General features: G+C 40.3%; 1 protein-coding gene across 1 annotated transcript in view; it reads right to left on the bottom strand.

The window, feature by feature from the left end:
* Positions 1-825: 825 nt before the first annotated feature.
* Positions 826-27,240, bottom strand: part of csmd3b (CUB and Sushi multiple domains 3b) — a 328,749-nt gene continuing 302,334 nt past the window's right edge. Inside the window, exons 60-73 of the mRNA XM_085791506.1 lie at positions 23,270-23,452; positions 22,926-23,102; positions 21,066-21,245; positions 20,383-20,556; positions 19,951-20,124; positions 16,413-16,486; positions 14,893-15,004; positions 14,608-14,787; positions 12,643-12,702; positions 11,885-12,043; positions 7,597-7,733; positions 6,989-7,076; positions 6,265-6,400; positions 826-5,834 (exon numbers count right to left, since the gene is read on the bottom strand). Coding sequence (XP_085647632.1) covers positions 5,675-5,834; positions 6,265-6,400; positions 6,989-7,076; positions 7,597-7,733; positions 11,885-12,043; positions 12,643-12,702; positions 14,608-14,787; positions 14,893-15,004; positions 16,413-16,486; positions 19,951-20,124; positions 20,383-20,556; positions 21,066-21,245; positions 22,926-23,102; positions 23,270-23,452 — 1,994 coding nt within the window. The 3' untranslated portion in view covers positions 826-5,674. The remainder of the gene's footprint in view (positions 5,835-6,264; positions 6,401-6,988; positions 7,077-7,596; positions 7,734-11,884; positions 12,044-12,642; positions 12,703-14,607; positions 14,788-14,892; positions 15,005-16,412; positions 16,487-19,950; positions 20,125-20,382; positions 20,557-21,065; positions 21,246-22,925; positions 23,103-23,269; positions 23,453-27,240) is intronic.

Here is a 27,240-nt window from a genome sequence, read left to right as displayed (position 1 = left end):
TGTATAAACATTCTGCATGGATGCATAGGAAATGATTTGTTCAAATGTGGAGTAGAAATTATTTGTTAGAGCTACAGAAATGCAAGCTGTCCAACAATAGTAAGAAAATAAATACTAAAGCTACTATTGTTTCTACAAGTGACACATGCTTGTTTGCTACACTCTTTTCCCTGCGTAATGATGGTATAATCTCAAACTTTTCTTTTGGGCATCTGTAAAGGTTGACCTACTCTGTTTAATTCCTATGACCAGTTCATTGTCCGCATGGGCAGTGAATGATAAATTGCATTCATTCACTGATAGGTTTGCACAAATTCACACATGCGCTTCCAAGCTATGAAAAAAAACCTCCAGACTTGTAATATCTGTTCTAAATGAAAACTTTCCTATTACCTGCATCTGTGGCAGAAAGTCAGACAAGCAGCAGCAAAAAATAATGTTACATATCCAGTGATAAGGACTTCCTCTGTGAAATGAATGGAAGAAGTTTAGGGAGTTCATCTCAAGGTGAGATAGCTAAACTCTATTTAAATGCATTTCTATACACTTACTGTGCCAGCAGTATTTCCCCTGCAAGGCACTTTGAAACTTTTTCCACCAGTCCAAACCTAACCTAAAACACCTTCTAAATTTCAATTTACAGCTTGAAGACATAACCTCACATATATGTGTGATCTCTAGCTGGTTCTATAACTTCCATTTCCCATATCTAACCATATATTTCAATAGTGCAGAAGTGTTTGGTGTAAGTAATTGAATACAGACCCACTATAACACTTTGTCTTAAAAATCTAAAGTAGAGACAAAGGAAGACACTTTTTTTTTTACAAAAGCAATTAGCCTTTTTTAATCTTACATTGCATTGAAAATTTACATAATAGATTCATACATTTTACAAATAATTTCGTCATAAAAATATATTTCTGTACAAAACACTTTTTTATTCTATATTTCATCTTTTTTTTTCAAATGGTGAATATTTCCAATGTCCCCAGGCAGGAACGGCTTTAAGTCTTTCAAATCACATGGGTCTTATTGCGGTCAGTCAGTAGGAAAAGCTTGTGGCAAAATAGACTGAAGCTTAGAAAAAAATGATTTGTGATGAAGGGGAGGGCCAGAGCAGGTACTTGTTTGTTTGTCTGTCTGTATGTGTGTATACTGTATGTTTGAGAGAGTGTGTTGCCTGTGTGTGTCTGTGTCTGTGTCTGTGTGTGTGATGACGACAGGGAGGATCCCATGGTTTCTGGTAGGCACTGTGTCAGATCCATACCGAAAAGAAAAGAAAAAGAAAAAAGAAACAGCGACAACAACAACAGCAGCAACAATCAATCCAGACTGTAATAAGAACCAATGTCACCATAGCGATGCAGTGCGGGACAGTCGCAGCGTGGATAAACAAGGAAGCCGCAGTTACCATTGCTTCTAAATCAGTAATGACTTTAAACAGAGTTTTCTGTCAGCTGGTTGCAGTTGGTGCCTGTGGCCACGACAGCAGGGGTTCTTAAAACAAAGTACATGTTTTCTCTCACCCTGGCACCCAGACTCATTAAAAACTACTGGTATTGATCATGTGGGGGACCTAAACTCACTAAATCCAATCTCCCACTTTTTAAACCAGACTCTTCAAAACAAAGCAAGTAGGCCTACTTTTTTTTTTTTTTTAAGAAATGGGCACCAAAGCTGAAAAACATCGATTCATGCTCATTGGTATATGTTTTCCTGTCATGTAGGGACCTATACATATAGGTCCATTATGTGGTCCATTATTAAGGCCCAACCCTTACAACAAGACAGTATGATGTAATGTATGTTTCAACACAAATGATCAAACATCTTTTCTCTCAGCAGTGGTTCACTGATGGCACATCAAACCATCAGAAAGGCCAACAACATGTGCAACAAACAGCCTCCAGTGGCTGATAGGGGCCAAAGACAGTAAAGGTTGCCAGGTACTGTATACAAAATGTTTTCTTTTTTTAATAGGTGGCAGGTCAGATTTGAAAAATGACTGCCACCATACAGTAGGAACATTGAGCTGAGATTATAAGGCTATATTTCTATGAAATAAAATAAGCAAAGCAAGGGAAAATACTGAATCTCAATGGTCTCAATTATGTGTATAAATTTACTCAATTGACACCTTGAAATCTTAAGATCTTCTCCCAAATGGTCACTCCAACTTAAAGCTACTGTTTCTGACATAGCTGACATTCAAGGCCTTTCAGCCTTTGAAATGCAATGTACACACACTAAACACTGCAGGGAGTTCATTAAAATCGTTCCGTTCCTGCTCCACGCACTAGTGCGCAATACTCAGAAAGTGCCAAATGTCGCACAAAGTTGTTTTTTTTTAATGTGAAATGAAAGGTTTGTGTCAATTTATAACTGATGTGGACTTCAGTGCAAAAGCAAATCAGATCTAGAAATAAGAATTTTGTGCAGTACGATCTTCGACATTTCAGTTTTGATTAGTGAGACCAAACCCATCATTAACGTGAGAAAAACTTCAAAATCAGTATTCAATGATACACAACCTGGGTTGAACTGGTGATGATGTACCTTTAAAATTTACAGCTCTTCTCTGCAAGGTTTTATGAACATGGTTAAAACATTATGTTTTGAAACTAAATTAGACCCTAATTGCAGTAATAGTTCACAAACAAATCCACTGAAAACATCCTAAAAGTCACTCATCCCAAATCAAGATCATCCTCTGTTCTTTTGACTCCTCAAAGATGACAGAAAATACAGTACAAGCATGGACGGGAACTGGTACATCAGTGTACAGCACTAATTTTCAATGGGGGTTGAAACAACATGTACATCCACAAACTACATGTTGGCCAGTTCACCAGCAATCATCACTATTATTACTTTTACCACATTTGTGTTTTCTATCACCATGGCCGCCTAGTGAGAGTCGATGGAAACATTGACTTCAATCAGAGCTTTATGTTGGGCCATGTGTTTTCAAACAAGAATGTTTCAAGAGCTGGGGTTTCTGTGTTGCCGTACAACACTGTGGTTGCTGACATCACTGAGCGGTAGTTAAAAATAACATTGATTCAGTTTTGATGTGCAAATTTCTGTGGCCTCCTATGTTGTTAGGTTATCAGTTAGGTTAGAAACCGGTGCTGTTATTTCAGCGGATCATTAAAATGTTGCCTGTTTTGAACGCTGAAAATTATGGAGCATAATGTTTTGTATCTGCAGTGGCCAACAGTTTTAGTTGAGAAATGGCCGACTGTAGCACAACTCCATCCATTAATGGTTTAGAAACCCTCCATCTGTGGTAAATGTGTAATAAGACATTAACTTTAAACAGCATGACTGTTGCTGGCAAACCTTGAACCTCAACAATGACAACAACAAGACCACTGACACTCATGATTGCCTCAGTGGGAAGGACAGTGATGGTGTGAGGAACTTCACGTTACACAAGATAAAATAAATCAATTCCATGTTACAAAGGAATCAAAATACTGTTCGTGACTTCTGTGAACAGCACATAATTGTAATATCTTTTCTTCTGGTATTCATTTCTTTTTTTTTTCTAAAAACCCTCTGCTATAATCCGTCTTTCCCTTTCAGCCCCTCCCCTGTGGTAAATATATAGCACAAAAATATAGGTGGTGAATGCTCCCGAATATATATGCAATAGATTTACAGATCAGAAGATTCTGCAGCAATAACAAAGAAAGAAGATAAGCACTCGCAGAGTGCAGAATTTCAGTGGAACTGCATCCACAATCGCTTTCTTTATGTCTGTCTATCAACCTAAGTCCATGTCCCCTGTCTATCAGCCTGTCTCTGTCTGTCCATCTGTAAGCCTGTTAATCTGTGTTTAAACCTGTCTGTCTGTGGAGTGGAGACTCTGGACGGCAGAGTTGGCAACAGTCTCAAGAGCCTGTTTGTCTTTGTTGAACCTGTCGATTTCCTTACGTGTCTGACCGTTCACTTCTCTGCGCTCTGTCTATCCAGATTTCTGTTAGTGTGTGTACCTGTAAATTTCTCTCTAACCTCTCTGTCTGTCCCTGTGTTAGTCCATCTCTCAGTGGGTAGACAGGTAGTGTTTCTGTAAAATGTGCTTTAGTGCCAGAGCTTTCTCTGTTTGTCAAAGTCTTTTTCTTTGTTAGTCCATCAGAGTCCTCTGAATCCTTTCAGCATCTTTCTCGTCAGAATCCATTTAAATTCACAGGATCAGGAGCATCGTTCCTCAAGGCCATATTCTGTCTGATGTGATTCATTATGTAGAGGGAGGGCCAACCTCTCTCAGTAGTTGTCTTCAGGTGAGCCAGACTCTGATTGGCTGTGTTCGGAAACTGAGATCTCATCTTTTCTCTTGATGACTCCCTTGCTCTATTTCCAGTTCAGTTAGGGGTTGTCTCCATCTTTTCAACCTCCTCTCTTATCCATTGGATGGGAAGGAGCAGTATATCCATTAGATGAGTCAGTCTCTTCTCATCTGTTCTATTAGTGCTAGTTTCCCTTTAGACTCCTTTTAGTTTTGCTTTGCTCTAATCCCAGTTCAGTTAGGATTATAGCTCCGTCTCAAGGGCTGCCCTTATCCTTTGCTTAGGAGTTAGTCTCTTTCCAAAGAAACTTTTGCTACTGTCTGCTAGCATTAGCTGTCTTGGAACCCATTTTAATAGAAAACGACATGAGACTGGTAATACCCGCCTCTGGTTGTCATAGAGACAGAAGATTGTCCTGTCTGGTTGCTAGGGTGTTGTATTCCATGGTTGCTTTAGGAACAGGCTCCTGTTTACAATCACAACTAGTCAGTCTTATTTATTGATGCTCTGCTGGTGACAGTGTCTTTTACTGTCAGTGTTAAATCCAGATAGATAGAAACTGTTGTCTTTGCTTCACAGTGTCTTTTTTGTGACATCCGTGTCACATCTCCCCATCTGTAGTGTAGCCATTTTGCTTCTGTGTTCCTCACAGTTAAGTATTTGTTCAGTACAGTTGGGGAGACAATGTGTTACAAATGAAATCCACCCATTTTTGTAGTGCAGTTTATCTCTGTGATGTATAACCATGGCCGGAGCACTGATAATGTGCTCTCTCTTTCTCCAGGCAAGGACTAATGGTCACAGAGCTGAGAGTGGGTCCCTGTCTCCACAGCTCTATGTGAAGTACAAAATTCGGCATTGGGTTTTGGTAACATGTCGTGATGTTTCACTGGGAGGTCATGGCTTCAGAATTACTACTTGTATCAGAGACTGTGAGTGGGGTGACAAAAGATGTCAGTTATGATCGCTGTGTCTCATTGAGACTCAAATTATAAACTTGCCATGACCAGCTGAACCTTGGGATTAGAGAGGGATAAGAGCCAGTAGTGTTTTCCATTGGGCATCCATTTCTTTCACTTGATGTCACATCTCACTGTGACTTTTCACTGGCTGAGTTGCATCTGTAAAAAGGTAGCAGAGATTTTGTCTTCACATTTGTTTACATTTCATCTGTGAATACAAAACACCAGAACGACGCTGAGTTTTGGTTTCAAGTGGACAGTTTTCCATCTGCTTGGGGAGATAAGGTGTCGGAACTGGGACTGAAGGGCTTTAGTAATGTCCGTATGCTGACGATGGCTTTCCCCTCCACAGCCTCGTACCAGTCATGGTCCCATTAGATATCCGTGTCATTAAGTTCAAGTGAGGATAATCAATCCTCAGACCATGGTGCAGACAGTATTCAGATTCGGATCGAATCTAACAGCCTTCCCCTCCACAGCCTTGGCGTTGGTGTTGTACATGGGATTCTCAAAGGCAGCCTGGCCATTGTTGTTTTCATGGACTGAGCAGCCTGTGTACTGTGTTTTTGGTGTGGTTCTGTGAAAAGAAAACAGCATAGAAAATGTAAATACACCGTGAGAGAGATAAAATTGTTCTGTCTATCAATATCAGCACAACTGGGTAGTAAGTGGACAATAGCAAATGCAATCTTGGGAGTGGAAGCATACAGTAGTAAACAAGCTTAAAGGATTAGAAAGTGTTGTGCTTTTTAGGAAGCCTAGTGAGATTCCAATCAGCCCATCACTTCCAAAGCAACAGACAGTGAATTCATTGTCTCTTAACACCTCAAAAAATAAACCACAGAAGCAGGTACTGTTTTCAAGAACCGGACAGCTTCCTAAAATGTTAACAAGGCCTTTTCATTTTTTGTATGAAATAATGAAAAACAACAGTGAGGTAACAGCGCAATGGCAGCTGAAATTGCTTTCTATTACTGGAGTTTAACAGAGCAACATGCAGCACATACCTTTGTTTGTAGAGATAGAAGCCAAAGCCAGTGAAGATCAGAGCAAAGAAAGGCACCAGAATAGCGATAGCCACAGAACTGCTGTTGGTACCGAGCTGAGGGGGTGGCGAGTTTTGACTCTCTGACGTATTCAGACCTGTGCCATTACACAAAAATGTATCATTATTGTCAACACAACTAGTTTTGATGACATGATAAAATGACAAAGACTTCACAGTCTAATGCTGTTGCTTTGTTGTAATAGCAGCACTTTATGTTGTGACAGCACTGCACAGGATATGATCTGTGGCAGCGATGCAGATCTCACTCAAAAAGCATCTTCCTAGACTAGCTGATGGTTAGATGCTGTCAGGAGTGAACATCAGAGGATAAAAAATTATTTTCTTCTTTAGGACAGACTCAGGTGACCTGGGACTTGAAGTATGAAGGGAAGTGGAAGCTGAAGTGGCTTTCAACTCTGTTTGACAGAAATGTGAGCAGTCTGTGGATGCAGGTTGATGGAGTTCAGCCATTTTAAGATGGCTTCTGGTCTGAAGAGCAGATTTTTGCTCTCTCTGCATGTATCCCCTGCAGGGCTGACTCAATAAGGTCACTGCTGCCAGCAAGAAGAGGCTCCCTGGTCCCTCTCTCCAACAGTGAGTTTCTTGCAAGCATTTGAATAGAGTTTTGTACATATCACTTATAATCCAAAGTGACTTACAAGAAACATGTCAGTGATAATTACCTAGTCTTTGCAGTCCAAACTGTCCATAGTCTTTTCCCTGAATGAAACCCTGGAATACATAACTAGAACCATCAGGCTCTGCAGATACCTGGAGGCAAAGACAGACAAAGAGAGGAGACACAGATTGAGACATGCAGTATACAGTCACAGAAGAGGGACAAAGGTTGGTGACATTCTGTCTTTATGTCAAATCTGTGAAATTAACAAATTCAAAAATATATTTTAATTATTGATTTTAGTTTAAACATTTGTCTGATACTTTGGCTGCCTTGACTCAAATGTGTTTCAGGCAATTACCATAGCCTGGGCCATGGGTTTATCTCGTTATATTATGTGGTATGAGCATGATAATTCAAACCCACTCTACAGGTACTTAATGATTCATGTTTACCCAGTGTTCAACCACAGTGTCTAGAAAAGGGCACATCTGAACACATTAGTATTATATTAACCCTGCTTAAAATAGAGCTGTGTGAGATGCAGCTCTGTCTAAACTCAGCTCAGCTCAGAACAGTACTGTTATAAAACAAAAGGCCTACAAAAACACATTAAAGTCAATGTCGTGTATTGTAGATTGAGATGATTGCTCTGTATCCAATGAAACTCACAAATCCATCCATGGTCCAGGAGTCATCTATGATTTTGGCTGGAGAGATGGCTGAATCTTTCAGCTGGTTTCCCTGGTTCGCATAGTTCACCTGGTACATCAGCAGTAGCAGCCTGGCCTCAGAAGCCTTATACACCCCTAGGGAAGACAGGAAAAAATATGTTCAAGTTGTTGTTGTTCACTTTATTGTGGTTAGTTTAGCACCTTGTGAGCAGCAACTGGGAAGTGATCTACTTTATCATCGACAACATCACCCACTGTTCTTGGGGTTATATGCATCCCTGGAGCTCCGTGCTCCGAGGACCCCAAACTGTCATGCGCTGTGGCCCAAGGCTCAGTCCTGGGTCCTTCATTATTTTTAATGTAGTATATCCACTGTTTCAAGTACGATTTTTCCCATCATATTCCCAGATGATACAAATCTTTTACTTTCCAATAAAAACCTTAAAGCTCTATTAGACAAGGCCAACAAGGGCCTCAAAGACTACTGAAAATGGTTCAAACTGAATAAACTTTAACGTTAAAACTTTATCCTATTTTCAGGTAAGAAAAAGTATAACCCTGATGAAGCTAAGCTTTATTATTGAAGACACCCATGTTAAGAAAGTATCTTCTGCTTGCTTCGTTGGTGTTGTGGTGAAAGAAAATTGTACCTGGAAAGAACATATTGATTTTGTGGTAATGAAGGTGTCCAAGTCTCTGGGAATCATAAGAAAGATTAGTTCATTCCTCAATCAATCCAGTTTGCTTGTTTTATACTATAGTTTAATATATGCATACCTAATCTATTGTAATATAGTTTGGGCTTCATCATCTCCTTCATTTTCCAAATTAGGATCATAACCATATTTGATATTAATATCATACAAATCTGCTCTTTCATCTATAAGGCTATCTACCAAAGACATGAATTACCCGATCACTTTCAGCAATATTTTAGTTTGAATTCCAATTTACATTCATACGAAACAAGACAAGCAGGTCATCTGCATCTGCTGTCATACCAACAGGGGTCAATATACAATCAAGTACTATTACAAAGGGATCATACTGTGGAATGAACATCAAAACCTTGCCATCAGTGCTCCCTCCTTGCCTATATTTAAAAGAGACTATTGGCCAAACTACTGGAACAATACGCCTAATTAATATGTGAGATAATATATGTTTTTACTTTACTGTTGACGTTTTTTATTTAAACTTATTTCACTATTTATTTAACCTTCAGCTCAAAAGTTGTATAGGCTATTCATCAGATTATTTTTCTTAAGAAACTGCAGGCCATGGTGGGGGCAATCTATAAGCCCTCCAGGGGTTTCTCACCTCACCTGCACATCGCTTTTTTATAATTAACTATTTACAGAGTGATTTGTATCTAATGTAACCAGCTCTTAATTCTATGTGCAAATAAATAAATAAAAAATAAAAAATGTGGGTAACACACACAACCTCCTTTTGTGCTTTAGCACACAAAGGCTTTCAGCATCTTTAGCAATACAAAAGTCATCCATTGTTGATGGCCACATTATCTGCTTGCCATAAGAAGCACATGTAACACCGGTTGTGGTACAAGGCCATCATTGTGTCAGCAACGTGCCACAGTGTTTGAACAAGGAACAACAATTTGTCCTCTCTCTCAGAATAACTGACGTCCTTCAGATGGCTTAGAGACACACAGGAGGGAGCTAGAGTGAGGACTTTGTTGTCTATCTATTTGCCAACAGCCATTATTTCCTCTTTATCCACCCAGGACTTCCTTCCTTCCTCAGGAGAGCATGGTCATCCGGAAGGATGCAGCTCTTTAGCCGGTACTTGCAGAGGGGTTCCTAGATCTCGCAAACCAAAGGACTCAAGAGAGACCTTCATACACCAATAGTAACATTTGCTCAGAAGATCCCTTGTAAGGGATCTGTGGAGAACTGGTTCTCTCTGACAATATCCAGGTTCCATTTGTACTTCAGCACCGGTGTGACTTCCCGGAGCTAGTCCAGGGCAGGGTCTGATGTCTCATTATCTTGAAAGTGGATGATTATTGAGAGGGATTTAAACCTTTTTATTGGTACCACACTGTCTATTTTGGGATAACATGTGCCTTCTGCTCAATTATCATCCATAGATTGCATTCTTACCACCCCCATGATTATCTTAATACCAACAAATAACTTAAGCTCATTCACAGTGGTGTTAATCCTGGTTCCAATTAGTTGACAGCTGTAGAGATTTGTCTGTTCAGCATTAAGCTGGAACAGATTGTCATCGAAAATCAGAGAAAGTAGCTGCAAGAGACGACATCTCATCAGGTGCTTTGAATACACAGACAGCTGCTGTTGACTGGTGATCAAACCTGTTCTTCCTCCAGATGTGAGAGGGATATTTCAAGTTAACATAAAGTTAACCTCTTCCTTTAAAATTAAGATACTAATCCAGCCCTTATTTTGAACTCCACATACAGATTATAGGTTGGCTTTATCAATCATCATCAAAACACTAGATACATAATAATTGCTACAATTTATACTCCTGGTCAACTGGGGGCATCATGTTGTTTTCTACACTCCAGTTGAAAGAAACAACCAAAAGACTGAAGTTTACTACCATCAGTAAATATCATAAACATACAGAAGGTTTGAGTTAGACCAGCTTTTTCTCATCAGTGTAAGGCAATAGTTATGATTAGTTTGATGATTTTTTATTATTACTTTAAGTTTTATACCTGCTATATTATCACTTACCACGTGGTCAACCTGCCGTGAACCAGTGAGCAGCAATTATTAGTAGATAACCTGAACTAAATTATGCAGCCTAGATGTTTTATAACTTAAGTGATGACTTCATTTGGTGAACATATCCAATCATGCCTACTGCAGGATGAGTTTCTACGTCCTGGTGCACTTTGCTGTTTTTTTGGGATCTCTCTGTGCCTACGGTACACACTACAGTGCGTGTTCATCTTTAGACATTTAAAATTTTTCACTTTTGGCAGAGCCAGGCCAACTGTTTAATGGGTTTAGTTTTTTATGCTAAGCTAGTCGGTACCATAGACTGTAAAAAGAATGGACGTAGCGTCCGTGACGTCACCCATTGGTTTGGGGGAGTCTGTTTTGTGCCGCTACTACGGGGGTTTGAACCGCGCCATGTTGGATTCTACTTGCCATATTTGGAGCGGTGCGGCCGTTGGCCGGCCGAGAGCCCGCCCACTGGCCTCGTAGCAGCGGTCACTCAACCTGTCACTCAACGGTTCTGCGCCCTAATTGGCCAGAACTTTAAACCTAATAACAGTAAAACGGTAGAGTTTAAAAAAAATTCACCCCCCTCAGAGTGTGTGCGGGGGTAGAAACTATCGGTTGAGACCAAAAAATTAAAATGTACCAGGCTGTAAATGTGTTTTTTTAAGCTGTAAAATCGGCTATTTTAACATGGGGCTCAATTGGAGTTGCTCCCTTCTGGAGCCAGCCCCCAGCGACAGCCCAGGGGATTGCAGCTTTTTGAACGCAGAAGTGAGCTTCACTTCTCAGACCGACAACTGCCCCCTTGGTCGGTACACCAGGCTGAGCAGATTAGTAATATTTTACTCGGAAAATATGTGCTTTTCCCAAAAGGTTGAACTGCTCACTGAAGTACAGTGATTAGGTAAATATGAAATAATTCCCTCATCTTCATCACTTGAGTCTAGGATCATCTCTATTTCTGTTGCCCCCCTCCTTTCTCTCTCTCACTCTTGTACCCCCCCACCCCCACCACCCACACCCACACACACACACACACTGAAATCTTGGGAGAAATCTCAGGACGAAAAACATCCAAGTTTTATGCAGCTGGGCACTGGCCTTTTGGTGCCTATGTGAGCACAGCTTCAGATGTTATTGATCTAAAGCTGCTCCTTTAAGCCAGAAGATGGATGTTAAACATCTGATAGCTGTATGGTTATGTGATATGGTGTTTGTGCTCTCTGCTACTCTAGGAACCAATTCTAGCTTCAACAGGATTAGTATTTTAATAAGGTCTTAACCCCCTGCTGACGCTGTTGTTGGACCCTGGGAGGTCTGTGTGTGAATAAGTGTATGTGTATATTTGAGCTTTGGGGGAAAATACAGTAACAACATTCAAAAGAAGCTGACAGCATCAGTATAGTGAAAATCAACCAGTAGAAACAATATAATGTGTTGTCAGCAAAGGTGTTGATAACAAAGGCTCCATATTAATCTTAAGTATAGCACCATGTAGGTACACTACTATGACATATTCATGGGGTGTTATTGTGGGGTATAATTAATCATAATGAGCTTTGCCTGATAGGAGCAGTTCCATGTTGCCATTGCTAAGTGTAACGTTGACTCTTCCTGTGGTGGAGTTGAAGCTGGTGATGCTCAGTGTCATGGGCTGCTTCCTCCCACGGTAATTATAGGAACCCTTCCATATGTAGTTAGGAGCAAAGACGTCATCTGGAACTACAGAACAGAACAGAACATACAACAGTGACAAAATTGAATGGCAGGCAATTTACCAGAGCAAAACACAATAGAACAGAAACAATTATAGAACAGAGTGAAATATGAATGAAATGCAACAAATATGATGGAGCAGAGAAGAATAGTAGAGCAGAGAGTAGAGCAGACTCAGACAGAAAATAATAGAGAATAAGACATAGAATAGAATACAAAAGGACACACATGAGCAGAACAGAAAAAAACAAAACAATATATACCAAAAAAGCAGAGCAGAAACAAACTCTACTCTGTCTTTTTTATTTTTCAAACAATATTAATTGATCAACAGTCACAACTGCAACACGTCTGTTTTTTGTTGTTTGCTTGAATTAACTACAGTAAATTCATAAACAGACTAGTAAGGGACAAGATTCAATGTGTGCCTTTATGGAACATGTTTCTGTGGAGTTAAGGGATGCTCACTGCTTTGATAGTTACAGCAACTTGCTCATACATTAGCTATAGGATCTCTTCCGTGTGAAATGAAAGGCAGAGAGTTAGAACAGACAAATTATATGACTGTATGATCCTGGAATCGAAAATACTGTATCACAACTGACCGTTTAGTTTTGGACTGGGAGTTCCTGTTGCTGGTTTCACAGGTTTCTTCTTTTCCCCAGCTGTGAACACACACAGTAGAAGTAGAAGGTGAAATACACTGCCCGTCCAAAGAAAAAGTCACACACTTTAATATTTCGTTGGACTGCCTATAGCTTTGATTATGGCATGCATTTCCTGTGGCATCGTTTCGATAAGCTTCTGCAGTGTCACAACATTTATTTCCGTCCAGAGTTGCATTCATTTTTCAAAGATTCTCAAGGTCTGGACTCTATGGTCACATTGGACCACATTTCTTCCTTGAAGATGATGGTTCTCCATTATCCTTCAATTTTTTCATAATGCGTTGGACAGTTCTTAACACAATTTTAGTAGTCTCAGCAATCTCCTTAGATGTTTTATTTGTGTGATGCATGCCAATAATATGACCCTTCTGAAAAGATTTACATCTTTTCCACGACCACAGGATATGTCTTCCAACATGGTTGTTGAAGAAATGAGACTGCATCAGTTGGGTTAAACAGGTTGTTGCCAGCTGAAACATAATCATCCATGCAGTTATTATCCAATGTCTACCTATTAGCTTTGTTAAATCCAGGAGGTGACTGTGCAAAAAACATTATGCTTATTTCAGTTTGCTTGTTTGATTTTCAAGTCCATCAGCTGTTGCAACCAGGGGAGAGCACTTTTTCCTACCAAATCACCAAATTAGAATGCAGTGCTGATTACTATTAGTCACAGATGCACATAGTAAGTAAGACATGCTGAAAAAGTGTTCCCAAAATAAACCCTGTTAATGGTTATTTGTAGGCCGAGCAAAACAAACAAAGTTCATGGCCAGAAATTGCAGTGCATATTAGATCCTTTTAAAAGTGGCCTTAGGACACTTCGGTTTGACCATTCAGAACAGCTTCTGTCATCACTTCAAGATGCAGCCATTGTTGCCAACAAGTAAAGGCAAGCAAGAGAGAGTATTTGCCCTAGAATCTCAAATTGGATCAGAGAGTGCTCCAATTTTGAAGGCTACTTCAGGGCAAAAGGGTGGCGGCCTTGGTGGAATGATTTCAGAACAGAAGCTTGCAGCTTTTCTTTGCACAGAGGCTTTAAAGCCTCACTTCTTAACATTTCTTGATGAATCAGACAAAAACTTAAATTAGTTCAAGGATTTATAGGTGCAAATAGTGTACACATTGGCAGTTCATATACATCCTGGAAAAACAACACCTTGCAGCATTATTGACAGAGGTTTTGGTGATACGATCAAAGGCTGCAGAATAGCTACTAAATGGACCTTTGGTGAAATTGTTTACTCTTCAGCTCTTTCCAAGGTCAAGAATGGACTTTCAATCTCAACGTTTATGCCAACATGGATGAGGAGTCAGAAAGAAGTGGAAATTTAAAAATAGATGATTTAATTATAGAGATCCTGTAGCTTAGTACATCAAAAGCTCCAGAGCTACTAAACTGACATTTGTTTTGGCAAGTATTGATTGAGTTCGAGTACATCCCTGGTGAGCATCAGGGTGAGATAAAAGGTGATGACTAATAGGTCACGCTATCTTACCAGGTAGCTCTTCTCCAGGCAGTTTAGGATCAACACAGTCTATCACTGCTAGCTCACTGTATAAAGTGAAGTTAGTAGGGGAAGAAAAAACGACTCAAGAGAGGTGATGAATTTAAATCCTCACCTGTTTGGACATGGATGATGAAGATACAAAACACCACAGGGTATCGTTTTAGTATTTTTGTGACAGCTCTGCCAGACTCACTACCAGTCCACGGGCTGACCACCCAACCAGGAAATCTCACCCTACTCCAGCTGGCACGTCTGCATGCACTGAAAAAGTGTCCTTGAGCAAGACATGCTCAACGCTCCTACCTGTTCACTAATGAGTCTGCGTAGCATTCATTAATCAAATGCAGGTGACATTTAAAACATTACAAAACATGGAAAACAAACCCTTTACCTCGACATATAGGCATCTTCCCAGTCCAAGTGCCGTCACTCTTGCAGACTCTGTGCTCAGAGCCTCCTGCCAGGAAGTAGCCATGCTGACAGCTGTACACCAAGGTGTAGCCAAAACCAGGCAGATCCATCCCCACCACATCCACATGGAGCGGGCTCTCTGGCTGCTTACAGGCATGGGCTAGAAGGGGGGAGATGGGTTTTGTGCACTTGAGTCTGAATCTGATGGCAGTTATGATAGAGGGGTAGCAAGTTAACCATTTGAAGGGATGGTTATATTTCTTACGTATGCACTCGGGTTGCGTCCCGCTCCACGTCAGATCAGGCTGGCAGGTTCTAGAGGAAGAGCCCTGAATCAAATGACCTGGCTGGCACTGAAATGACACCACACTTCCCACCTGTACAGAGAGACAGAGAGGGAGAATGAGGCAAAACAACACAGACAGAGGTAAAGAGAATTTGTAGTACAGTAGTAGAATACAATGTGTATACTGTATTTAGGGAACATGCAACATAAAGTACACTATTACTGTACGAGGAATTTGAGTTGCACTGACAAATACCATGTGCAATAAAAATTTTAGTTTATTCAAAATTAAATACTACATCAATGATACATTGATACATTTTTATCATGTTGAGAGAAATTGCATGAATTCAAACACACTGGTAAACACTGGTAAAACTTGAGATTTACTGAGTGTAAGTAAAAAAAATTCTCACTTTGCATACTAGACACTGATGGTTGACTTCAAAATCTAATCAGTGCATTATGTTTGAAGGACAGGTCGGGATTTTTTCTAGTCTATTTTGATATTAGACCTACAATCGTCTTTCTCTGAGCACTAACACTGAGGAGCTATCAACCTGTCTCTGTGTTATGTGTGATCAGACACATACGCACGTGTGCTGTCCTACTTTTAATATGTTGTGGGCTTTAGAAGCCATCAAACACATATATTTAGGAAAGGTCACGGATTGAGAGACCTGTAGTAATAATATAAACAAGTTATTTACATTAGAAAAACCAAGGAAAAGCAAATCCAAATTTTGGATGGAAGATGAAGAATGAGAAGAAATCCACAGGATTACAGGAGTGCCACCCTTCAGTGACACTAATGATTGTTGTTGCTGTAATTAATAGAGGATAAGGTCAATCCTTGTTCTGTGCACAAATGCGCTCTAAAATCTAAGGTCAAAGCTAATACCAGGCTTCAGCAGTCTGTGTTAGTCAAGTCAAGTTGTTATTCTGTTATCTTTAAACACTAGTCATTTATTCACATAATAGTGAAATTGACTCTGTATTTCCATGGATAGTGTTTCCCCCCTGGTGGCAGGTGAAGGGGCTTAAACGTAGTAGAATAGTTCAATATGCTGCACATGTAATCACAGCTTCCTCAAGTTATGTCTGGCTGAGGAAGTTTGAGGCTCGTGTCTGACTGCTTTGTAAACACTACCAAATAAAGGCAGATAAGCTGCAAAAGTACCAAACAGGACTGCAACTAATTTACCTGACAAGTAACATCTTCATAAATCAATTAGTTGTGTGAATTACAAAATGTTGTAAAAAGGTGAAGAATCACAAGTTGCTGGTGTCAAGTTGATATATTTGAAGGTATTGTTTTGTTTTTTTTAACCAACAGCTACACACACGGATCTTAGCTTTTGTCTTCCCTCTTTCTTTCCTCGCATTTCTCTCCCTTGTAATTGGATTTTACCACAAGATTCATGATTGGGTGGCAAATTAATCTCTCTCTTGAGTAGGGAGGTAGCTACCGATTTAGCTTATGGGAGCACATCTCTTACCTTGAAACCGTAGGTCCGGTTTAAAGAGCCATAGCGCGGCATGCCTGGGTTATCACAGCTGGTTTTGGTCGGTTCTGAGAAGAAAAAGGACAAGAGTGGAAAGTAATTACACACAAAATCTAAAAGAAAGATAAATTAGCAGTAGCATTATGTGTCCTCTCTTAACACTCCCCTTCCTCTCCTCTGTTGTCATGGTAACAGTGGGTTATGTATTCCAGGCAGGACAGTAGGGGGCAGTAGTGCTTTGTCAGAAAACGAAGCTGGGCCGGCTCTGAGAGTGTGTGTGTGTGTGTGTGTGTGTGTGACTGTGGGTGTGTGTGAGAGAGAGAGAGTGTGGCAGGGTCATCAGCATGTAGAGCACATCCTGACGCAGAGCTCGATTCAATACAGCTTCCGAAATGACAGATTCACTCTCCACCCCCCCTCCACCTCACCCCTACCACTCCTTCTCTCTTCCTGTACCTATCTAACTGCCCTCCTCTCTCTCTCTCTCTCTCTCTCTCTCTCTCTCTCTCGTCGCTGTCTCCTTTAACTCTCTCTCCCTCTTTCTCTAACTGCTCTCTTCCTCTCTCCTTCTATCTTTCCATGCCACTGTATCTCGCTCTGCCCACCCAACCCCTCCTCCCTCGTCTGTCTTATTTAAAGAGCAGGCTGCTTCGCCTCAAAACTCATTCTGTTTCAGTCACATAGTAATACACATCACACACTAACATACAGCTGCAATCACACACTAATAAATCACACAACCACACACACAGAGAACCAACACTCAACGCCACATTCTCACTTCACTTCCATCAGAGAAAAAAACACAAAGCAGCACTGAGAGCCACTTAATGTGTGTGTGAGTGGTGTGTGTCCCAGTCTTAAAAAAAACAATCACTTTACAGAACTGAAAGATTTCCCCTCACAAGAAGCATCCTTGCACTTATAAGTACTTCTTTCTCAGTAGGTATAGATGAAGTCCTTACATCAATGAAGAAACATTTCAGAGGGTACCTTCTATTTTTAGATCATCTGTTTCACAAGGAATGCTTGACTTTACTGCAGCTCGAAAAGTCCTGGATGCGAGCCTTATCTAGTGCTATGAAGGAACAAAGAGTCAAGTGTCTGTTCTCATTACAAAAGCCCTCATTTATTACAATTCATCACCATACCTGCTGTTTAAGCACCTGCTCTGAATCAGACATGTGAAGTGGTGCTCGAAACATCACATGTGGTGCTGAATTGACCCAGTGGGACCATTTGTAATGTGTGCTGAATATCCCCTCTCATTTTCTTCTTAATCCCCAGATAGCAGTAGTTTGTTTGAAGTTGGATGTGGATTCCCGTTTCCAGAAGCCATTTACTAAATGCTGTAAGTTACAGTGTGTACTGGTGTTGTCTTACTTATGAGCAGCCACATTTTCTGTTATCTCTACTTACCCTGTAAGACCCTGACTTTTTTTATATCAGATGTTTTCCGACATGCACTTGCTTCTGTATATAACCTCCCTCGAAGATGCAGATCTTTCTCAGTTTCCATATGTTATATTTTTTCACACTGTTCCATATCCTCAAGGAAGTGAAGCATCACAAAAGCGTTCTGAATAACAAGTTATACAGTGTCAATCTACATAAATATGTAATCAGCTTTGTGTCAAAAGTCCATGATGTAATGAGAGAAATGGTCTCTTGACACACTTGGGTCCTTTAATACCAATCAATCATTTTTTGAAGCCCACAGCCTATGTGAGTGATGCTACTGACCATGTGCACCCCTTTATAAATATAATTTACCATCTTATAATGACTACTTAGTCAACTCAACTGGGTTTCATTAACATGACAATGACTTCAGTTAATTTCAGTGTCCTCCCCAGTTGCCAGCTCTGAAATCAACACAATAACAATAACAGTAACACCTTTGGGATATGGTAGAACATGTGAGCTAGAATGTGCAGCTGACAAACCTGCAGAAAGTATGTGATGCAATAAGGTCCACACAGACCAGAATCTAAAAATAATATTTCTGACATCCTGTGGAATCTGTGTCTCAAAGAACTGATGTTGTTTTGAGAGAAAACACCGGGTCTATTAAAGCGCCTGGTGAGAGTCCTGCACATTTCCCCAATAAAAACAAACGACATGCATGTGACTCTGGGGGATGTAAAAACCATGCAAGACTTAAAACAATGTCTGCAATTTGTTGAAGACAATCATTTGTGAAATGGCACTCTGCCATCATTTGTGATCTGCGTGTAAGCACTCTCCAAATGGGCTTTGTGAAAGAGGCAACGGAAATGCTTTTAGTGGGTGCTGGAATATAAACTGAGCCATCATACAAGTGAAAAGTGACACAGCAAGATCCATCCAGTAAAACCAACTTAAACACTCAGTTCATTCTCTGGATTATTTGAAGTCGAGTCTGAAGACACACAAGGTTGTAATCTTCATTCACACACACAAAGTTAGAATAATTGGGTGAGATACTGATTCTTTCTTGCGGTGACAAAGAGCAGCAGTTTTATAAGGAGGAGTTGTCAATCTGGAAATTATACTTTCACTCCCATCACAGGAATCCTTTAAGGCGCCTTCCTCCTAAGGCTGCCTTTCATTAACAAGATTGTCTCAGATGGACCTCCAGCCACTGCTTGTTATTATTCCAATAAGTCTCTGTAACTTTAACTTTGACAGAGCAGTAGTTGCTCTACACAGCAAACCCCTGAGTAAACTGAAATGTGGCCATCAACTCCATAATGATGGGTCATTAATTGCCACGATCATTAGGCAGGGGAATTATCCGACACCAATTCAGGCTCCCTAGTGAGCGAGCATCAACAAAATAATGTGTTTCACAGGTTACAAGCCCACACAAATTGTCAGGCAGGAAAGTAAACACATAAAAAATAAACAAAAATAATATTAATCAAAAGAAACCTATGTGCAGCAATGGGACGACATAAAAGAAAGTCTTTAAAACTCTGCTCTGATATGTTATTTAAAGGAAGATACTTATTTTACCTCCTGAGAAATATTATTCAAAGGTCTAGGGGCTCCAGTGACCAACCATCACAGCCCTTTAATTTTAAACCCAGACTTTGAAGTGGGTGAGACACCCCTGCCTGAGGATACCAGGCTGTGCTCCAGCTCATGTGGGGGTGATGATTGATGATAAAGTCAGGAACTATTAAAAAATAATCAGTAAAATCTTAAATCAATTTTTGGTGGAGGTTAAAAGCAGAGTTAGAGAGTTAGTGGTAAGACATAATACTGAGGAACTTTCTTAACTCATGGATTTATTCAGATTTACAGTGCTTTGACTAAGACCTGTGGGGCTGAGTATCAATATATCAATACTTTCTTGGTAGTGACCAAAATTTACCTGTACTGTAGCTCAGAGTAACGATTGATTTTTTGCATGTGACTGAATGAACATTAAGAATGAGAGGGAGCTAGAATTGATTTCTATTGGCTAATAGAGCAAAACAAGCTTTTTAAACATTAAAACAAACTGCATAACCAATGACAGTAAGAGAGAATAAAGGAATTAAATTACCGATACAGCGTGGCTGCGTACCACTCCAGTCACCATCACTTTCACAAAGCCTGGTTGATGTGCCGACCAGAATAAGAGGTGGAGCACAGGTGAAGGACACTTCTGATTGATAGATGAAACTTCGTCCTTCTCTGAAACCACCGACTGGAGTACCTGGGTCACCACAAAACTTGGCTGTGCACACACACAAACACACACACACACACACACACACACACACACACACACACACATGCAGCCATACACAATCCTATTTCAGTATGCAGTGCTAACAATATTGACAAGCACTCCCATTCTTGGTGTATCCCAAGGACAAACTTTGATTTTTGCCTCCAACTGTAATTGATGTTTGATAAAGAATAATAACAGGCAACATGCACTTGGCTGGGTTAAATGCATGTGTACCGCATTTGTGTATGTGTGTGCGCTTACGTAAGCACTGTGGCAGCATGCCGCTCCAGGTGCCATTGGCAACGCAGGTCAGGACAGCAGGGAATGAGAGCTCGTATCCAGGTGAGCAACTGTAACTCACGCTGCTGCCCCATTCAAAGTCACTGCCCTGCAGTACCCCATTACTGATGGAAGGGGGAGTCGGGCAGGTCACCGCTGGGATGGAGAGAGAGAGGTGAGGAAAGAGGGTGAGGGGAATAAAAAAAATGCACACATCAAATTTTTAGCAGCTTTATGTGATGCAGCTAACAACTCTGCCCTGTGCTGCGCACAGCTGTGGTGAGGGGGATTTCACACTGTGATTGGAAAATTTGTTTATAATTTTACTGTCGCTCAGATTTTCCAGTGTAAATAGCTGCTAGATTGTCTTGTCTGGGAAGACTTTTAATCAAGTCCAGTTATAGAAGCAGTTTAAACTAATTACAGCACTTACAAGCTATTACAGTGCATGTGACTTGGACTGTATTGTATTTATAGTTTTCCCTACAGAGGCACTGACAGCTAACTGAGCAGAATCTGCTGGATCAGTCTTAGTTGGATTTAGAGTTCACTTATGAATACATTAGATCGTAAACATGGAAATAATTTTTTACCTCTGGTTTTATAGCACAGTTTCATTGTTTTTTTTTTTTAGAGCTGAAGCAGAGTTTTGATAATTCAATTACCTGTACATATGGGCATATTCCCACTCCAAGTCCCATTTTGGGTGCATGTCCTCTGAGGTGACCCATCCTCCTCCATTCTGTATCCAGGCTGGCACTGGAAGGAGACATTCTGGCCAATTGTGAAGTCCTCTCCGTAGCGGAGGCCATTAGCTGGCACACCTGGATCCCCACAGTTTATCACTATAGAGAGAGGTTGGATAAGATTGGAGTCAAAGCGATGGCACAAAGATTAAGATTGCTGCTCACATAACGCTCATGCCACCGCACAAGATATTTGAAAATATTGCTCCTGCATACATATTCTTTTGTGTTGGCAATACACTATGGTGTTGAATGATGAAGGACAGCATAAGAGGAAGTAAAAAAATAAGACAGAGGGTCAATGAAGGTGAGAGAGTGGTTGTGGTAGTTCTTAAATGTGCTAGACCAGAGAGAGGACCATCTGATAAATAAACATCAGAATGGCAAAGTTCAAAATTAAGTCTGTAAGCGGCAAGACTTTGTCTCGGGAATTTCAAAGTTGCTGTGAGAGATGACCTAACTAGAACAGTGTATGGGCTCTGGGTCTAAATTTTAGTGATGAAACTTTGACAAGTAGCTGCTGCTATTTTTGAATTAACATAACTAATTATCCTCAGTACTCTAGTATCCATAATATTCAAGTTTAAGTTGTGGAGACATCAGTGGATAGTGACTCTGTGATCGAACTGTGTGATCTCTTTGCATTCCTTTATGGGCTTCACTTCTCATGAATGAAACAACAGTGATATCAAAAATGGCTGAGGTTGTCCTGGGACTCTTTTAAGGCACATTAGGATTCCCCTGACTGTACTTAAAACGCACTGTCCTTCATAGTCTAATAGGCAGTTTAAATGCTTTTAAAGCCACCCCAGATACTGTCATGCCTGTTAATAGATGTAGTGTAATCTACTGTAAAAGCCATTTCCTTTAAGTCAGGGATTGCTATAAACTTTTTCTTTCTGTATTTAAGAATTTTGGTTTCTCAGCATTTCTGTTTCTGTGGCCCGTACAGCTGAAAATTCTGAATAGTATTTCTTTGCATAGCGCATTAAAGTCAGAAATGTCAGTGATAACTGGAAGGCATTTAAATACTATTAAAGACTGTCTTCATGTGAGGCCCAAGACAGTTGAAGTTCGCCCTGAGACAAAATTTCTAAATGGTACTTTGGGAGTATGTCAATTGTCAGTGCTATATTCCAATGGTAGCTCTTGTATTTTTTTGTACAAGCATGTACACAAGCTGATGTTTTTAGTTAGAGAAAAACATACAGTAGCACTGATTAACATTCATTCCAACCACAGCTTTGGTCACATTTCATATAGGAACGATGCATAATATTTTATGGTTATTTACTCTTGGGAATTTTCTCCTAGAGTTCAAAAAGCAAATTAGCTAAAGTAAACAACGATCAAGGTTATTCATGTCACTCTATAAACTCTGGAGCAGGAGGATGAAGATTTGAGGCTGATTTCATTACTCAGACCCTCCGCTGTCACAGAATAATTTAAAACAGGACATAAAATAGGGTCGCAAAAGGCTGGAAAGGAAACCTTACAATCACACATCAGAGTTTAGTGATGTTTATGGGTTACAGACTCGCAAAGCAAGGATTTAATACTGATTATATATAGTACGTGATACATAAAGCTGACAGTTGGCTCTTCAGCTTCCAAGTCACCTCCTGTGTTCACACTCAAAGTAATAAAGCTGCAACAGAAATACACTGCAGAGAGCTGTATTTACTTTTAGAGCATCACATACTGTATTGTTATATTATGTATACATAAATCAATATAATAATCTGTAAAGGAAATTTCAATATACAACAGGTAACTTACTGGTACAGTTGGGTTGTACTCCTGACCACGTCCCGTTGGCCTGACACAGCCTGGTGGTGGCACCCGTGAGCAGGTAGCCGTCCATGCAGGAGTAGATGACTGAGTGAGAAAACGTTGTTCCATCCAAACGAAAGACTCTGCCATTACTGGGCGTGCCAGGGTTACCACACTGGACAGCTGGGGTGGAAAAAAAGGAGAGAATGAGTGTGAGAAGGCCGTGTGCATTTCAATGAGTTTCAGCTCTATGACTATACTTAGACTGTGCAGTACGTCTATAACTGGGTCATTGTCAAGGTCCTGGGTTTGGATAGGTTGAAATTAAGTGGTATTAAGTATCTTCCTACGTTTACAGAAGGGCTGCGTGCCGGACCAGGTCCCGTTAGGAAAGCACATCCTTTCAGCAGAACCAATCGAATCGTAGCCCTCTGAGCAGCTGAAATAAACCTTGGAGCGGATCCTGAAATCCGTTTGTTCCCTTGAACCATGGGAGGGAATGCCGGGATCGCCACAGGAACCAGCTGTGTCGCCTACGGAGGCAGAAATGAGAATGTATGACTTAAACATTAAACCAGCATTTCTGAGCAAAAACCAGCAATATGAGCTGAATATTTAATCCCATGTTAAATAAAATACATTCTCATGGTGCTCCTGGCTGCTTACAAATAGTAGTACATATGCTGGTGACAGGGGGCACATTCTTTCCTTGAGATGTGTATGTGTGTGTGCTGTGTGTGTGTAAGTGTGCTGATGGGTAGATGGGTGGCAGTGAGTGTGTGTGATCCTCACTCTGCCCTTGCAGAGCCGCCCGGTCAGCAAATTCTGCCTGACAGACAGAGCACGCCTCTGAGAGCACACACACTTTCACACAGAAGCACACACACATACTGTCGACCAAATGCACAGGCTCAGATAAATATATGGCTGCTCACACATTTCTGGTCACTATAGCCTATTTTGCTAATGGTATAAAATTTGCATTGACTTATGTGTGCATACAATTATTGTCACAACCTGATTAATTAGTTCTGGATCTAGCTATCAGAACACAGGGTGGATGTTTTCTACTCTTTTTGCTGTTTTAAATTTACTAGCAACATTCACATCCATCAACCATTACATCACACAAAGGTTGCTGCTATGTGTGATGAACAGCTACCTTAAAAATTTCCCAAATGTACCTGCAATGTTTTTGTGTTTTTTTACCTCATACTTTTGACAAATAACCTAATTTCATATTGGCTCTGTTTGTACTACACTGCAAATATCTAGAGGCCTGTTTCTAAATTGAGCTTACACATAGGCACAGGCACAACACATAATGACTTAACATCTTTAGTAAAGCCTTGGGATTTCAGTGTTTCACAGATAAATACATAAGTGTTTACCACAATCTGTCCCTGTTATTTGTCTTTAAAAGCTCGGAAAAGAGGGGAAATGATCGATAACAAAACAAATTATTTTTCTTTCCGAATATAAGAACAGATTGCAAAATGCTCCATCACTCACACACATGTACAGTATATACACACACGCACAAACACACACACACACAGTACCTTCAGAGACACTACATTACCACCTACACAACTCCTGTGGGAAGCCTGCACACCGACCCAAAGTCACTATGTAGCCTCAGGTGTATCAGGTCTCAACAGGACAAACAATCAATCTACCTGATGTTACTGGTGCAAGCCTGTGCGTGTGTGTGCGCATGAATGTGTGCCCAGTGTATATGTGTAAGTTTCTGTGGGACAAAGTGTGAAAACTAATCTGTTGTTTCCCTCAGGTGACTTTGGAACAACCACTAATCGGACACACACATTCATCTGCACGCTCACTCAGCAACACACAAACATCTATCCGATAGAAAGATTTGGCTGCACTCTGTCTTGGATAAATTCATGTGTTACTGAGCTGGAGCTGTTTTGCCCTGGCCTGCAGACGTTCCCATAATGCTGGATGAGAAAAAATGACTAGGTGATAACATTCTCATTCGTCTGCTTCAAGGACTTACTGCAGGAAGTCGAGTAGGGAGGTGTGGGAAGACTAATGAAACAGTTGGAACATGATGTAATTCCTTATCAAATGTTTTTTTTTTTTGGCAGCAGCCACTCAGTGTTGAGTAACTACAGATTAAAGTAATACATTGACATTTCAGGAAATACGACTATTCACTTAACCACTCTCCTTTAAGTATGCGGTTACAGCCATGATCTGGTTAAGAACTAATATGGTTCCTTCTAAAGGTAAAAAATCCAACAACGAGAGCCTTTAAAGGTCATTTATTAACATATTATATCTCATTTGTTAAATCCCCAGTCACATCTAAGTATAAAAATTGAATTTCTTTTCTGAAATCTGCTCTATTTGCCTGCTAATCTCATGGACAAGAAGTGACTTCACCCTACCAAGAAAGAGACCTACACACAACCCCCATAAAACCACATTGTGTTGTTTTTACACTTTCGTTCTTATTTATTGGAGAGTTTTACAGGTGCCAGTATGTGGATCGCTTTTTTTCCTTAGTAGAGCAAAGCTAGCTGTTTACAAACTATGCTTACTATCTGCTGTTTGTAACCCTAGGGTTTTTTTCCTGGCAAATATACTGACAGAGAATTTGAACATTTTGCTTTTTAAAGCTGTGTAGAGAAAACCAAGGTCATCCACTGCACGGGCCTGATAAATAAATATTCAAGATGTGTGTCTTTACAAGGCATGCTTGTTTATTCTTTTCATTTAACCATGAAAAAACTTGAATGAATGTTTCTGCTTTAAAATCTCAATTATTTTGGACAGTAAGGTCTCAGTTAGGCCAAGGCATAACATCTAACACTGAAATACAAGTCAAATGCAGACTGCCCAGTCTATTTAAATCTCATTCTATTTTTAAAACCTAGAAAAACAATGAACACAAAAATGTCAGAACTACTAATGCTCAACAAAGAAAACATGAGAGGAATTTGATTTGAGGTTTCAATTCTACCCCAGTTAATCAGAACATACTATAGCTACAGTAATAACTCCTTAAATACCAGTGGGTAACATCATCAATATCACATCAGTAACACCATTTTCTTATCAGCAGTTATTGAATATAACTGCAGAGCTAACACTGCCACCAAAGGCTGAGCATTCATTTCTACAGGGCTCTGGCACAGACCTGCCAGGTAAAAAGCATGAATCACTGCTTCTCAACTATTACCCTCTCTCACCTTGAGTCTCCCCTGGGCCATTGCTGTAAATAACAATTTATTCTTAGTCAAATCGTCTGTAATGTGTTTTTAGTCAGTTACATAAGTGGCAACTGGGAGCCTCTTATTCTGGAGAGCCAATAACATGCCCCACAGCCGACTGAGAACTGTATAGCATTTGTTTAGACATCATGGAAGGTGAGGTGGCTCTCTGTCTGGAGAGAAGCCAGCTAAGTAAGTGTTGAGATATGCAGATACAATATATCCAGCAGGGAGGAAATAAGCTTGTGTAAAGCAGTTTACAGAACAGTAGCAGTGGGGGATCTACAGTACACAATATTCCCACCATCTAGACAATACAGCCAATGCTGGAGAAAATGAACACATCTGCTTAGATCAAACTGATCTGCATAAATATTTGTTACATGAGGTTAAGCAGGTTAGATCGGCTTAATTGTTTGATGATTTAAAGATTAAATTACATAGATTACACTGTAGCTTTTTCCCGTTTCAACCCGGTCAGGGTGAAAGCGCGACTGTTCATTCATGTAACATACGTGACACACCTGCTGCTGTGAGAGAGACCTGAATTACACACTGTCAAAGTCCCAAAATATGAGCAGAGCAGGAACGGTGGGGCAAAATGACTCACTGAGCCATGGCGGTGACAATATCACAAGGCGCATGAACACACACGGGTATGTGTACATACACACACAGACACACACAGTGAACCTATGTTGGGAGAACAGACAGTGACAGTCATTACACACTGTGGCAGTGCACAGAACTTGTATAAATAAGTAAGAAGAGCATATGACAGCTTGCAGTGGTACAGTAGGATGGAGCAGTCCTTAAATATTTTTCCATATTTTATCATGTCTGAAAACACCTAAAATAAACATTGTGCTTGAGTGCTATAGGCAAATTATTCAAACAACATTTGTATATAAATTACTCTATTTTTTAAAGGAAAGAACATTTATCTTTTCATTCCTCAATAGATTCAAATGGAGGTGTTGAGTTGTTTTTTTCATATAACCAAAAAATGTAAGTCTCTGCTGGTCCAGGGCAGTTGTGCGGGTATGTCTTTAGGGAGAGGTTGTGCTCCACAGCTTTTATAA

This window comes from Trachurus japonicus, chromosome 11 (assembly GCF_045865225.1).
Source record: "Trachurus japonicus isolate A0001 chromosome 11, Traja_1.0".
Lineage (NCBI taxonomy): Eukaryota > Metazoa > Chordata > Actinopteri > Carangiformes > Carangidae > Trachurus > Trachurus japonicus.
Note: the sequence above shows the minus strand (reverse complement) of the source record. Positions and strands in the feature narration are given on the sequence as shown.